A 15,713-nucleotide genomic window follows, 5' to 3' on the forward strand; every position below is an offset into this window, starting at 1 on the left:
TAACGGACATAAGTGATATTTTTATTGTATTACTAAATACTATATATATTTTTTTCACTGTTACAAATTTGTAGATACTACATGAAAGATGATACATAATTTATATTTTATAGTTTGCTGTATGATGTATTTACACATGCAGTTAGTACCGATGCCATGCTACATTTCCTTAGGAGATGCCAGTTTAAAACAAAATATGAGCAAAATGTGAGCAGCTTATCTACTGTAGGAAAATACCTCTGGAGAGTGGAATGTATACCATCTGCACCTGCAAGTTCAGTATTAACAATATTAGATTTAATTTGGACTCCTGGGTCATGTTCCTTTTTTTAAAAAAAAAATACACATAATTTAATTAACACATTTATATCAGAAAAGTTTTTTCCTTCTTTTCTTTTTTCCTCCTAAGTCTCCCCTTTATGGTATTTAAGAAAGAACATAAGTACACCAGGATCCACTAGCCAATAATAAAGGGCCACAATCTCAAAAAAAAAAAAAAAAAAAAAGAGGCATTTAACAGTGATACCATTTAAAAAGCAAAACATTAGAAAAATATTGAAGCTAAACTTAAATCAAAGTTAGCACAGTGATTTTTCTGGTTACTAGATATGCCACGGCGTCACCATACAGCCAAGAAACGAGGCATTGCTTTGGGAAGAAAAAGTTAATGCTAAAATTATTTCAGTTAGAATTTGTGATGCTAAAAGACCATTTATTTTAATGTTTTATTTTCATAACATAAATAATCCATACACATCCTGTGTATTAACAGATTTGCAACTTTTGCTATAACTTTACAAATGCTTAAATTTAAAAATTTACATTTGTAAAAAAATTATATATTTACTGAGCCCATAAAGTTGCAATGGGGCATGATAAATAAAATAACGAGAACCATTCTATTTTGGTTCAAAGGTAATCATGAAATTAAAAGTAAAACTTCTTAGACATAATTATCTAGAAAGGTGAAGGGATACTGAATACCCCTCTCCCCCAAGGCAGTTTGCAGTGTGGGGGGAAACCAAGTGAATAAACAACTCAAATCTAAAATATTAAGTTACAAATTATTTAAATCCAGTGTTCTTTTTACAATAAATGTTCAGGAAGGAACATGCATGCTATGGCAAACATAAGAGCCCGAAAGGGTTAACACTAAGTTCATGCTAAGGTGGCTACTGCTGATCTCTGCTTGGGCTGCTCATCTCCTTAGGATTTATTGGCTGAGCCAGAGGATCGACGCAGCTTCATGGACATACGGCTTTTGCTAGTTCGAGGAGACATTGGAGAGGCCAGGTCGGCCCCATCTACCTGCGTTGCTGTGGGAGTTTCACTGGGTAGAACCTCTGGGTAGGAGCCTGTGGGAAAAGCAAAAGCATTAGTACAGGTCAGGCTATCCAGCCTCTAATCCCATATAAAACAACCTGTCGCTACTAATCTGTAGCAATGGATCCCAACCTTGAATGAGGTCTTTTGAGAGGAAAGAACAAGCCCCAAACTTGCTTGTTATAACAGTTAACTAATATTTTACTTAAAACCCAATGATCTGGTGGCTCATGCCATCATATTAGCAAGAAAGCGCCAATCCTTATTTCCAGAGCCAGAATCAAGCAGAGAGCTCCCCAGAAAAAGCAATGGGAAGCAAAATCTTTGGGCCAGAAAGGACAGGGATCCAAAGCACTATTAGCATGCAGGACGGGCTTAAGAAGCAGGCCAGAAGGACCAATCCCCATCTCTGGGGCATAGGGTATAGCCAAGAAAAGGGCCTTCACTGCCTAAACTTGGAAACAACAAAGCAATCAGTTTCAAAAGGAATTCAGCACGATGAGACCACTATACATCTAGGTATTAAAATATGCTTTCAAGAAGGAGGAAGAGGACAAGAATTCGCATTTGAAAGTCAGTTAAAAAGATAAACCAACCCCCAAATATCTCAATTTAGAAGAGATAAACAATACTTTCTTTTCCTTAACTTAAACTTTTGCAATTATATTATCCAGTCATAGGAAAAAGGCAACCAGTAGAATTAGAAGATATAAAAATTTAAAAGCAAAGTTAAGTTCAAATTAGAAAATTATTTGTGTCATTTATAAAGTAGTGCTTCACCTCTGTACTTTATTTCCATGAATTGATTCTTTAATATACAGCAACTCTACAGAACTTTGCACATTATAGGCTCTCAAATATTTTCTGAATAAATAAGAAAGTATATTAAAAATAAAAGCCCTTGCCTGGCCGGTGTGGCTCAGTGGTTGAGCACTGACCTATGAACCAGGATTGATACCCAGTGTGGGGAGTGCAGGAGGCAGCCGATCAGTGGTTCTCTCTCATCACTGATGTTTCTGTCTTTCTCTCCCTCTCTGAAATCAATAAAAATATATTTAAAAATAAAAAATAAAAAGCCCTTCAAAAAAACAAAGGAAATCAGCAAACAGAACAGAATAACAAAATTTAAAAAATTTTATATATTTTAAAGCACTTTAATCCAGATTTTCTGGGCTCTGTGTACATGGAAATATTCTTTATATGTGTCACAAACAGACAGACACACACCATATAGGTTGCAGGCTTAAATTTACACAACTCTTTACTCTGTAGGGAAAGCTTTGGCATATTTGTTAGCCAAAGTAGCACCTCACTGACACTTGAAGCTTGGATATAATCATACTAGAACTTCCATATAATAAAACATTTGTGCCTCAATTGAAATTATGAGTATTTATAAGGAAACACAAGACCATTCAATAGGGATACCGGTCCTACTGAGATGTATCCCTGTTATTAAGAATGTGTCTTGGTAGGACACTTCAAAATGTTTTAAAGGCCAAATGTTCTCATTATACTTATGAACAAACATACATTGTCGAAGAAAAATATTTTATTACTCATAATCCAGGTCAACTGCCCTGCTTTTCAAAGCAGCTTCTTCAACATTATTTTTTTTTCTAACTGAAATGAGGTTGGCCTTCAAAATACAAGGAAAAGGAATATATATATTTCTGTTCACCTTTACTCATCTTGAAGATCTCAGCTGGTTGATCCTGGATCCCTACGGGAAAACCTCAAGGAGAATATGAACCCATGGCCCTTTTTAGGAAAGCACTGCAGATGGACGGCAGAAGGAAGGTGAAGAGCAGTGGCTCATGCTTTTCTGGTAATGCACATTATTCCCGCCAATCATGACAGGCTTTCCCATGGCTATTTACCTTGAGATGGCCAATGTTTTCTAGCGGAGGTTTTGGGAGGAAGAGAACTATCACTGCATTTCTTTCTTTGTTGTAAATGAAGAAATGGAGTAGCGAGCAGAGTGAGAAAACAAAAGAGAAGATAGATAACAGATATGAGAGACACTGCAGAATTTTACAGGTGTTAACCAAGGAGCAGAGAAGAGAGTAATCAGGTTTTTAATATGAAATACAATTGGTCATGCAATGTGTTAGAGTGATGATGTATCACAATGAATGCTTTGTAATTTCAAATGTTATACTTACCAACTAACACAACAAGTTCAAATAGGAAAAAAGAAAAGAAAAAAATTGTCTATGAGAGATGCTATAAACATCTATCTTTCAAAGTGTTCACTGTACTGGGGGTATGTTATCCTAATCACTCAGTCATAGAATCTTTAGAGCTATACTTACTGCCCCACATGTTAGCCATAGCTGCCACATTAATTAAGTTAAAATTAAATATAAAAAATTGGCTTCTCAGTGCACTTGCCACATTTTAAGTGTTCAGCAGCCACACGTGGTTAGTGGCAAGCATACTGGTCAGTGCATTCAGAACATTTTCATCATCATAGAAAGTTTTATTGGAGAACATTGCTTTAGAGCAGCCGTTCTCAACCTGTGGGTCATGACCCCTTTGGCGGTCCAACGACCCTTTCACAGGGGTCACCTAAGACCATCCTGCATATCAGATATTTACATTACGATTCGCAACAGTAGCAACATTACAGTTATGAAGTAGCAACGAAAATAACTTTATGGTTGGGTCACAACATGAGGAACTGTATTTAAAGGGCCAGAAGGTTAAGAACCACTGCTTTGGAGTATGCCAAATTCAAATAATGCTTTACTCAAAAACAGGAATTCCCATGTCTCCCTTACAGCCTGCAGCGCGAAATCTCCCCTTTAGTAAACTGAGTCAAATCAGGCTTCCTAGTGTGTGTTGAATATAGCTACGAGTACCTCTTCACATGTTAGCAAACAATTATGGTATATACTCAGCATTCCCAAACTCTATAAATAATTTAGAGTAGACAGATCTCAACTTTATTTATTTATTTATATTAAAAACATTTTTTATTTATTGATTGACGAGAGAGAGAGAGAGAGAGAGAGAGAGAGAGCGAGCAATTTGTTGTTCCACTTACTTATGCATTCATTGGTTGAATTTTGTATATTCCCTAACCAGGGAATGAACCTGCAACTGGCATTTTGGGACGATGTTTTAATCAACTGAGCTCCCTAACCAGGGCTAGATCTCAATTTTAGATGTAAAGAATACAGTGATACCTACACTTCATTTCACATCCTATTCTGCCTAAGTACTGATATATATCACCTGAGTTATAAAGAATGTTAATTTATTTCTATTATTAATATATCCTCAAGTATAAAGTTTACAAAGTATCTATGGACTCCTATATTTATGCATACTGCATCTGTTACTAACACTGGTACAGTACTCACACAGACTGTGTCTATATCTTAAAGGTATAATAAATTGACTCATATATTGTGCACAGATTACAATAAACTATTATTATAAATACATGTAACATGATGAATATGACTGTGGGGATCTATATAGATTATATATGGGAACTTAATGAATAATTTATTGTGGCTGACAGGCATGACCAGTTTAAACTGCTAAAGTTGTAGGGTAGATATATAGGCTTTAAAAATATCGTGACTTTGAAAGCAATTCCAATTAATACTAAACTAAGAGACAATGTGATCTGTTAGAAAGCATGGGCATGGGTTAGACAGGTATCATAAAATGCCAAATTTGTCATGTTATTAGCTTTGGATCTTGGGCAAACTGACACCGGACAGTTTTTTAAAATGGAGACAACACTAGTTATTTTGCAAAGTTGTGAGGGATAAATGACGACATATACGAAAATCCTGGCACAGAGCAGGTACCCAATAAGTATAGCCCTATAATAAGATTACTAAACACATACGAGTGACAATTAACATTCTTTGAATCAGAACAGATGGGGATTAGAAAAGAAGGAATAGAAATTAGAAATATTTTTGAAGAAAATGACCACTTATAAAATATAATTGTTGAAATGTGGAGAACACAGCATAGCAAAAAGTTTAGTTTTGGGGAAATTAATTTATCTACTCTTATGCTAATATTCCTATAATATATAAGCTTATATTAAAGGATGCAGATTACCTAAATAATCTTACTGCTTTAATATTGTTACAGGAGGTGATAAGTGATTAAGATTAGCATGGATTCACCACTGAATGTCATAAAGTAAATAACACATTTAAAATAAAATGACACAGAAATATAGGCAAAGTGGTTTCATTTTAAGATATTCAAGAATTACCATTATTGCAACTTAGAACATATCTAAGCTTGTCATATTTCATCTCCCTACAAATGGGAAAACTGGGTTTAAGATACATTAATTTATTTGAGATCATGCAGATAATAAACAGTAGAACTAGGCTTTAACCCAGATCAGTCTGATTCCAAAGCCCATACTTCTCCATGGCAACCTTAAAACTATTTTTTAAAAAAAGAAGAAGATTTTTCAATTAGTAAAGTAGAGCCTTAAAAATAGAAATCTTTTATAATTTCTAATTTGTAAATATGACACGTGATTGGGCATTTTCTCTCTTTCCTCTCTCTTTCAACAGCAAGAAGGGGTTGAAAATATTTAGATAAAATGGGTAATTATAATAGTTGAGATCATGGATTCTGAAGTCAGAGTCTTGCTTTAACAAGTACCAGCTGACTCTGGATAAGGAATTTTTTATTTCGTAAGCATATTTTTTTAAAAAAACACCTCATAGACTTGCCATAAAGATTAAATGAGAGGATGCATGTATAGTAGTACTTAACACAGTGATTATTCAATTATTATTTTATTATTATCATTACAAAAATTTTACTCTGAATGAATGTTTTATATGGAAATTGAACATAGTAATTATTGTCACAAAAGGTTAATGGGCTCTAACCGATTTGGCTCAGTGGATAGAGCATCAGCCTGCGGACTCAAGGGTCCCAGGTTCGATTCCGGTCAAGGGCATGTACCTTGGTTGCGGGCACATCCTCAGTAGGGAGTGTGCAGGAGGCAGCTGAATTGATGTTTCTCTCTCATCGATGTTTCTAACTCTCTATCCCGCTCCCTTCTCTGTAAAAAATCAATAAAATATATTAAAAAACAAAACAAAAAAAAGCAAAAGGTTAATGGTTAATAATTTTAGGCTAACCTAGTGATATGATTAGGAATCTGTTTTTAAAAACATAGTAAACAAATTTATAGGTTATGCTATATGTTGAAGGAAACTGATTTTCCTGTTGGCATTTACAAATATTATTTTAAAGATTATATATATAAACATATATACAAAATCTTCTGAGTTCCTAAAATATATTCTTCCAGGTTACTTCAGAGCCTGGAAAGTAAAGTGTAAAATGACTTTTAAAGAAGGACACTGAGCTTAAATGGTTACTTAAAGCAATGGCTAAATTTTGATGATTCGTTCTATCCAAAGGTTCAAAGAGATGGATCTGATCATCATAACGCTATCCCATCTACATGTGGCAATACAGATTTTGTGAAATAATAGTAAAATAGATTAGAATGAAAGATGATTTGACACTACCCTACGTTTTCATAATCACTCTTATCTAGATTAACTCTTACTTTGATGGCATACATAGAAATATTTGAATCTTATTACTAATTTTTATAATATTTATTTAAATAGCAGCCTAACTCATTTCGATTCCGCCAGGGCACATGCCCCCATTGAAGGCTTGATCCCCAGTGTGGGGCATGCAGGAGGCAGGAGGCAGCCGATCAATGATTCTCTCTCATCATTGATGTCTCTATCTCTCTCTCCCTCTCCCTTCTTCTCTGAAATCAATGAAAACATATTAAAAAAATAGCAGCCTATACGTTTTCTAAAGGTTATTATACAGTTGTATGTAGGTATTGGTATGAATATTTACGTGTGTATATGAATATGTGTATATGTGCATATATAGTCAAACACGGATCAATCCTTTAATTTTTAAAGTACTAACATTTCTATACTTAATTTGCAGAAAAACAATAAATCCAAGTGGAGTTATATACTAGTTCAATACTACACAATAAACATTAAGCATATTTATGGCCGGTGATACTAAAAAGACAACACTGAAAACAAATGAGTGTTATTTTTAATGTTGAAATTAAGACAATATTTATTGCACTTTTCCAGCAAAAAAAAAAAAAAAAAAAATCCTGTTTCTTGTTGGCATTCCATAATTTCTTTTATTAAAATAAGACTTGATTTGAAAAGATAATGTGCTATTAGGGAAAAATATCTAGGTTTTGAACTACCAATGTAATTTGGTCAAGAAGAGGAGTAATTTCATTGCAGAGTCAGAGGAGAGGTGTTCATGAATATAAAAAAAGTTAAAAAAGAAGGTCACTGTAAAACTTTTGATATTTTCCACACACATGCTTGACAAAGATAAAAGGATTTTTCCTGTAATTTTTTTAAAAAAAATAAGGGACAAGAACAATCTAATAATGTTTTAATGTAGTTATCATGATGTAACACTTTGTTGATCTTCCATATCTCCCCTCAATGACCTTAGGGATAAAAATAATTTCCCGTAAGTATTAGTCTACTGCCACAGAGTCCATTTTGAGAAAACACAGTTATGAAATTTATGGAGCAACTATGACATATCAAAAATGCTCTTCATATCTATTTAAATAACACTAAAAATTATTTTTTAAAATCTTTATTTTTGTATTTTAATGTCATCACAGTTGGTACATTACTGTTAAATAGAAAGTAGGTTTTAGGTCATCTTAAATCAACTTGTCAACTTAAAAAATAGTATTTTTTACATTATTCCACCAAATAAAATTATGTTATAGGATTGGTTAGAAAGATGATATTCTTTATATGATTATCATATCGGCATTACTTTAAACTTAATTTCAAATTATTGCATTTGTATTGATGAGTATTATTTTATATACATGAAGTATGCACAGAATATTTAAAGCTAATTTTCACTTGCAATTATGAATGCATTTCCTCAATATGGCAAATTTTATATGTTAAAAAGTAAAAATGAACCAAAAAACTTCCATACTGCTATTATGTAGTTTATTTCATATCTTCTCTCCCCTGCTTTGACTTACACTTTTAAAGAGAATTCTATATGTATGGAGTGGTTTAGGACAGAAAAATTTGAGGTGACTGGAAAAAAAATAAAACAATCATTCATCAGGTAACACAATGCTTTTGTTACTACAGAAGTAAATATTTAATTTTTATACTGTGTTGAACTGAGAGCCACTCTGCTAAAAATTTCTATCTTTAATAACTACGCAGTCTGCAAAAAATATATCAAAAGGTATTTGGTAATACTGGACCAAGTTATTTACAGGCAAAACCAACCTCTTACAGTGTTTGTATCTAATGGTTCCTAAAGGTAAAGACAATTTAAAAAAATTAATTGAATGTTCTACAGCATGCTGTATAACGATTGAGCTGTTTTGCACTGAATAAAGTTTTCTTCTTCACTGCACCCCCAAAAAATATTTAACTGAAAGAATTTTTAGCATGGCATTAGGTTTACGTTAAAATTCACATCTGCATTACTATTTAGATAACTGTCAGTTTTATGTTAAACAAATTGTAAATAAAACACTAAAATACAATAAAAAAATGAAGCCAAAAGAGCCTTGACTTGGTTACTGTATCATCCTTTACTTAATGCCTCAGAAAGTGAGAATACTATTTACTTCCCATATTACATATATGTATCTGGCAAAATATGCAGGATAATATGCAAAATAGAAAGGAACATGAAGAAGAGGGATGTGAAGGACTCCAGTTGGTAAACAACTAGAACATTAAAATCGACACCCTTTCTACATTTAACGGGAAAACTTAGTCTGAGTGTGGTCCCATTATCAATATTTTTCAGTTGTGAAATATATAGCTTGACTATGTGATTTACGAAAGTATTGTTCATATCTATTTTAATAATCTAGTCTATCAGATATTCTCTATTATTAAAAAGGACATCTTCAGGTAAGAACTTAACTAGTTTTTATTTTGTTGTTCATTAATTTACTTTTAATATCTTCCTTTTGCCATCTTTCTATATGCTAAACTGAATAATTTTAGATAGTATCATTCCATTGAAGTGAATCTTAGGTTTTTTAATCTTTCTTTCAAAAGATTCAACCTAGTCATCACTGCTAATAAGTCTTTTATATTAATCAAAAGAGCTCTAAGATTTTAGGTATAATTATTTTTATAATGCCCAGTTAAATGGTCACAGAAATGGAAGCTTTAATTTCATCAACTAAATCTCAATTGAGAATTACAGAATTTTTTTTCAAATAAATTAGGCAAGAACAACAGTACTGTATCTTTTAAACTTATTTAATATAAAAAAACTTACAAAAGAGAATTTAAAGAGTTACTATAATAAACTTCAAGCATATTGTATTATCTTTTCCTGCTTCCTTTGAACACCATTAAAATAGTCATCTTTATATTTCGGGTGCCTAGTATAGTGCAAGGCACACAACAGAACAACTATTTGGTGAGTTAAGATACTCAATAAAAATGCAACACATTATAAAATACAAAGACATACCATTTCAGTTCAGTAGTATTACTTTTTCATGCTGATAAACAAAGAAGGTCAATATAAGAAGATGTAACTAATTTCAACCAAGGGGTTTATGATTAGTTATTTTTTATACCAGAACCAGTGTTAGTGTTTCATGCAGACTTGGGTTAGTAAGTATAATTCTGGAAAAAATTTAGTGACCATTTCTGAAATGTTTAGTATGAACCAGGGCAGTGTTAAGTTTGCTTATTGTTTGAGTTACAAGCTTAGTGCTTGCTAATTGAAAAAAAAAAAAAAAAGGAAATAGGGGAAGAACAAAGAATGTTTTGGTTGACACTTTGTCTTACCTTCAGATAAACAGAACTGATATTTAATGATCTAAAGAGGGAAATAAAATAAATGAAACAATCATAAGGAGTACAAAGTATTACAGAATAGGAAGGCCATGAGTCATTTATTTTTTACTGATTTCTTCAAAATTAGTTAATAGTAAAAATGCAGTACCCTTTTATAATCTTTAAATATTGTAAAATAATTAACTATTTTAAGTACTTTTAAGTCTAGACCATTCAACTTTATTTGTAAAATCAGAGATAAGACAATATTCTTGGCCATGAAATTTGATGCTCTAAAGTTGACAGTACATGCTCAACTTGTGTTTCTTTTGCAGATACTTCCTTCAGTAATGATTCCGTGAAACACAATAGTCACCGTCCGTTAGCTCAGATAAAATGTGGTGTATGCACTTCTATGAAGACTTTCAAAGGAATTCCATGTAGGTAAAAGAAAGTATGAATCAAATTTATAGGCCAGATTCAAATATTAAATAATGATGAAAAATATTTATATTTCAATGTTGGAACTGGAATTTTGTTCAGGCATGTTTTCTATTATTTTAAGAGTTTTTAGAACAAAAGGGCATTGCATTTCAAGTTCAAATAATGACAAATAATGAATACTTGCTTTTAACCTTACCAGCATCCGGTGGTAAGTGATGGTAGGGAGCTGGAGAAAAAACCTGCGCCGCGAAATCTTCAAACGTCGTTGGTTCTAAATGGTGCTGGACAATTGTTTGCAGGTACCGTGCTCTCTCCTCATAGCTGATTTCCTTCAGTTAAGGATGAAGTTAATGCAGCTTATATTGAAAAAGAATAGGCTCATCAAAAGGGACCATTGTGATTGCTAAGCCATCAGTTCTTGATAAATATGATGATTCATTAACCTTGCATATATCAAAAGTATGGCTTTTTAAAGAGTAAAAAATACGGGTTTTAACATGTTTACATTTCTGGATATCACTATAAATGGCAGCTTAACAGGGAGACATTTATTAGAAAGTAATTATAATACTGAACTGTTGGAAGAAAGAAAGTTAAGTTTACTTGAGAAAGGATTCAACTGCTATCAGGTCAGCCTCTTTTTAGTCAGCTTCAGATCTGCAGATTTACTCTGAGAAGCCACACAATAAATACGATAATGCTGTTTAAAATACTATATCTGAAATTCTACATTTTTCATTTGTAAAGATTTATTGTGAAAAATTCCTGCATATCTTCCTTTTTTCCCCCAAAATCTCTGCATTTTCCCAACAATTGTCCTCATTTTGAATGGTAGACTACTGTTGCTATAATCCTCAAATAACTCCATGCGGTTAAGATAAATACATAGTTGAATCTGTATGTCAGGAAAAACCCCCAGTCAATTATAACACTGAAACAAGCAGGAATATTTGCAAAGAGACCACAGGACTCCTAAATACTGTCTAACAAAGCATCTACAGGGCACTGACACTGACAGAAAAACACTGTACTTCCCTTTCACCACATTTTCTTCTCTGATATTATTGACAAGCAACCAGTACCTTGAAGTGTTGTTGCTTTTGAACAACCCACTCCAGGCTTCCTGTTTCAGCAGGCCTGATTGTGCTGTTAGCACAGAGAGGGCGAGAAAGAGAGAGAATATTTCTGTTGTTCACGAAAGCAACTATGGAAATGGCTGTCAAAATGTAGAGCAGCAGGCAGCAACATACAATTATCAGGAAAAGCTCACATGCTGACTTCATGTCGTATAGTTCCTGAACTGAGAAATCAGTTAACCTTTCTTCTACAACTTTTAAAAGTTTTCCTGCTGTACTCAATATGCTCTGTTGATAGGCTTTACATAAGACGTTTAAGTAAGTATAAAGAAAAATAAAAAATCTGCCTATTGGTGGTTGTTTTTTTCACTCTGATTTTCCGAAACTCATTTAACTATTTTCTCCCCAAAATTCCTTATTCTTTTGAAAAGAAAATTACAATTCAATTACTGTAGTTCTACAATTCTAGCAATTGTATCCCAAGTCTACAATCAAGATCAAGAAGAAAAGTTGTGAAATATAATTTAAAATTCTAATTCAATGGGAGCTACCATAGTCAGTTATATTTATAAAAGTTATTAAGAAGAGGGGAAAAAAAGCATAAGAGTAAAGGGAAGCCTATATCAATAGGTACTTGACTGAGACTGTGATATCCTTTGCCCTCTAAATGGCTTGAGTACTTTTTCCTTGTATTAAAATTTATTTTATGCACGGAAATAATCTGAATTCCAATTCCTTGCCATCCATTATTTTCAATTCTGCACACTGAGGTTGAACTTCAAAAGAATTTTACTTCAGAAATGAGTAGCAACAGGACAAGATTATTAAAATGATCAATGGCAAGAATTTTAAGGAAGGATCATATAGACATTTTTGAGTGTTAACATAGAAAAGAAATGTAGCACACGTTAAAAAGAAGGTATATGGTTATAAATGGAAAAGGATGAAACTGATGGTTCAATCTAAATAATACCACATATCTCACAACTTGTTGGAAAGTACTTTTTTCATTGGGGGAGATTCACAGCTGCTGAATTTTCTGCAGTTAATAGAGTCCTTTGATTCACAGCAGTGCCCCTTGTACAAAAAATACTGGCCTTTGTGTATTACCAGAAACTAATTTTCTATTTGGCTGAAAAGGGAAAAATGGGGTTATTGCTTCTCCCTCCTACAGAGCTTTTCATTATGCCTGATGCACTCAACTTCTAAGCTCTTCTGAGAAAAAAAATAACTGAAGAGGCAAGAGGTAGAAAAATGAGCTTGTTAGCACATTAGAAGTGAAGTATCTTGGTGGGCCCTAGAAATTCCCAGTGGTGTGTTAACTTATCGCTCTATGCACGCTGGCACTGACAGTCTCCCAATTGATCACTCTCTTCTCGCACCAAAGGTGCTGCCAGGAAGCAAAGGCTGCAGGCCCACAGGAGAGCAGTTTGCTATCAAAACAAGCTGTGTTTAAAAGTCTGCCTGAATGGGTAAAACGCTTCATGGAAAGTAGGGTGGAGGCACCTACCTGCTTTTAAAATGCTCTACTTTCAGAGGGCTTATAAATGAAATATTTCACTTTATCTTATTATATTTAGAGTTTACACAAAAATTAAGCAGAAAGAAAGCAAATGTTAATATTTCTAAAGCAGAAGGGTATTTCCAATGTAGTAAAATTTATAAAAGCAAGACATGACTATCTAGGTAAAATATATTTCGGAGTATAATTCTGCTTCACTATACAAAAAAAGAGATATAAAACGATACAAGCTAAAATGATCCAGATATAATATATTCATTTACATAAAAAAACAGGATGTATTTAATAAAATTACAAAACATCTTCGTTAGTGAAAATGATGCTTTCTTTTTTTTTTTTTTTAAATATATTTTATTGATATTTTACAGAGAGGAAGGAAGAGAGACAGAGAGTCAGAAACATCGATGAGAGAGAGAAACATCGATCAGCTGCCTCCTGCACATCTCCCACTGGAGATGTGCCCGCAACCCAGGTACATGCCCTTGACCGGAATCGAACCTGGGACCCTTCAGTCCGCAAGCCGACGCTCTATCCACTGAGCCAAACCGGTTTTGGTGAAAATGATGCTTTCTAAAACGATTTTTAAAGAGTGAAACAATCAACCCTCGCTGGTTTGGCTCAGTGAATAGAGAGTCAGCCTGAGGACCAAAGAGTCCTGAGTTTGACACCTTGGTTACAGGCTCTTCCCCGACCTGGGCCCTGGTCAGGGCTCATGCAGGAGGCCACCAATCAATGTGTTTCTCTCACATCAATAATTCTCTCTGTCTTTTCCTCTCTTTTCCACTCTCTCTAAAAATCAATGGAAAAATATCCTTGGGTGAGGATTAAAAAAAAAAGTGAAACAATCATTAATGATTGAATTTAAATTAGGCAGGCTAATGTCTGAAGTTTTCTTTTGGGGGGATTATCTTCAGAAAACACTGCTAGCTTAGTAAATAATTAGGGTTTACCTACAGTAACTCATCTTCTAAACATTTTTTATAATTTTCAAAGTTTGATGTGGCCAAATAAATAAAACCAACCAACCCATTCTATAGTATTTCAATATTTTTCCTCTATTTACTTCAGAAAACATATAATATTCAGGAGATTTAACAAACCCTGAGTACTTAAACACAGTCCTAAGTCCACAAACAAGGTGCTTTTTGTGAAAGTTCCAAACAAACAGTGCTGTTAGCATCTGCATTGGTAATCATAATCCAAAGTGGTTAATTCCTATTTCTCATATAATAGATTAGACAAAGTTAGACATGTATTCCTTAAAAGACAGCTCTCTAGGAAAGAGTTATCAGTACCTATAAATTAAGTGGCATACACAAACTTGAGGGCTAGCAATAACAGGATAGCTCAAGCTATATTCCTTCTGTGAGTACGTGTTGCCATTGTCATTGAAATTAAAAAACTGAAATGGGTGAGATGATAAAAAGGTAATGGTAAACTAACAAATTCAGAGCAAAATTTAAAGTATAAGTCTAAACTGAATTAAGAAGGTTTTTATTGTAAATTTAAAACCACCCAAACCAAACTAGCTAATAAAAAGCTATTTGATGAGGGAGACTTTTAGCTGGTAGGAATCTTTAATACAAAACTAGCCAATCAAAAAAAATAACACACAGGTGCTGCAATCACAGCAATACAATTATCCACTAATCCTTCCTTCTACTTTCTGCAAAAGCAGAAAAGGGGGGAGGAATATTGCTATTCTAAAAATAATAAAAAGAGCCAACCAAACATTTTCTATAGTACAAATAATTTAAACCTAATCTGTACTTCATAATATTAAGTTAACATTACTATTCATTTTAAGTAACTCCTATTGATTTTAAACTTATGTATGAAATTATTTGTGGTCCCCTGTAACTGTGTTGAGACCAGCTGTCAAGAAAATGGGGTTTAATTTCAGCCCAGTCCTGGAAAGAGGTGCATGCATCCTCTGTGCCACAGTTTACTTGTATGTTAAATGGGGATACCATCACCTGCTCTTATGTCACAGGGATGTCAAAGATAAAGAATATAAATACAGGGTAACCCAAAAGTCCCATGACATCTGTGCTAAAAATAGTTTATTTTGACCTTTGGGTCAAGCCTTTATAAATAGCAGGCGCTGCCTCCAGGAGGGCAATTTTCAATGCCAGTTTAAGAAACATCTGTATTGATATGCAAGAACTCTTTGCTAATATTTCTTGTTTGTAGTATATATAGAGGGACTTATTTGGATGAGATGAAACCGATTTCTCATGAAAAAGACAATATGAAAAGGTATAATAAAAGGTTAAGTAGTACCACAATTTTCAAATTTTACTAATGTATATAAAAATAAATAAACGGTAGATCTGGTTTTAAAAAAGCAACAAACTTTCATGCTCCACAATACATTTCTTAATAATATAATGTTAAGTCCTAGCTGGTTTGGCTAAGTGGATAGAGCGTTGGCCTGCGAACCAGAAGGTCCAGGATTCAATTCCGGTCAAGAGTACCGGATGC

At 33.5% G+C, this 15,713-nt stretch overlaps 1 protein-coding gene across 4 annotated transcripts in view; it reads right to left on the reverse strand.

Annotated features, from left to right (window-relative positions):
• RALGAPA1 (Ral GTPase activating protein catalytic subunit alpha 1) overlaps nucleotides 1–15,713 on the reverse strand; it is a 273,082-nt gene continuing 257,369 nt past the window's right edge. For 3 of the 4 annotated variants that reach the window (XM_081090070.1, XM_081090072.1, XM_081090071.1), the window contains 2 exons: nucleotides 10,828–10,952; nucleotides 1–1,355 (listed from right to left, as the gene is read on the reverse strand). In XM_081090070.1, coding sequence (XP_080946196.1) covers nucleotides 1,207–1,355; nucleotides 10,828–10,952 — 274 coding nt within the window. In that variant the 3' untranslated portion in view covers nucleotides 1–1,206. Of the gene's footprint in view, nucleotides 1,356–3,203; nucleotides 3,269–10,827; nucleotides 10,953–15,713 lie in introns of all 4 variants that reach the window. The other variant, XM_081090069.1, reaches the window with a different exon arrangement.

This window comes from Myotis nattereri (assembly GCF_964212035.1).
Source record: "Myotis nattereri genome assembly, chromosome: 1".
In the NCBI taxonomy this organism is placed as follows: Eukaryota; Metazoa; Chordata; class Mammalia; order Chiroptera; family Vespertilionidae; genus Myotis; species Myotis nattereri.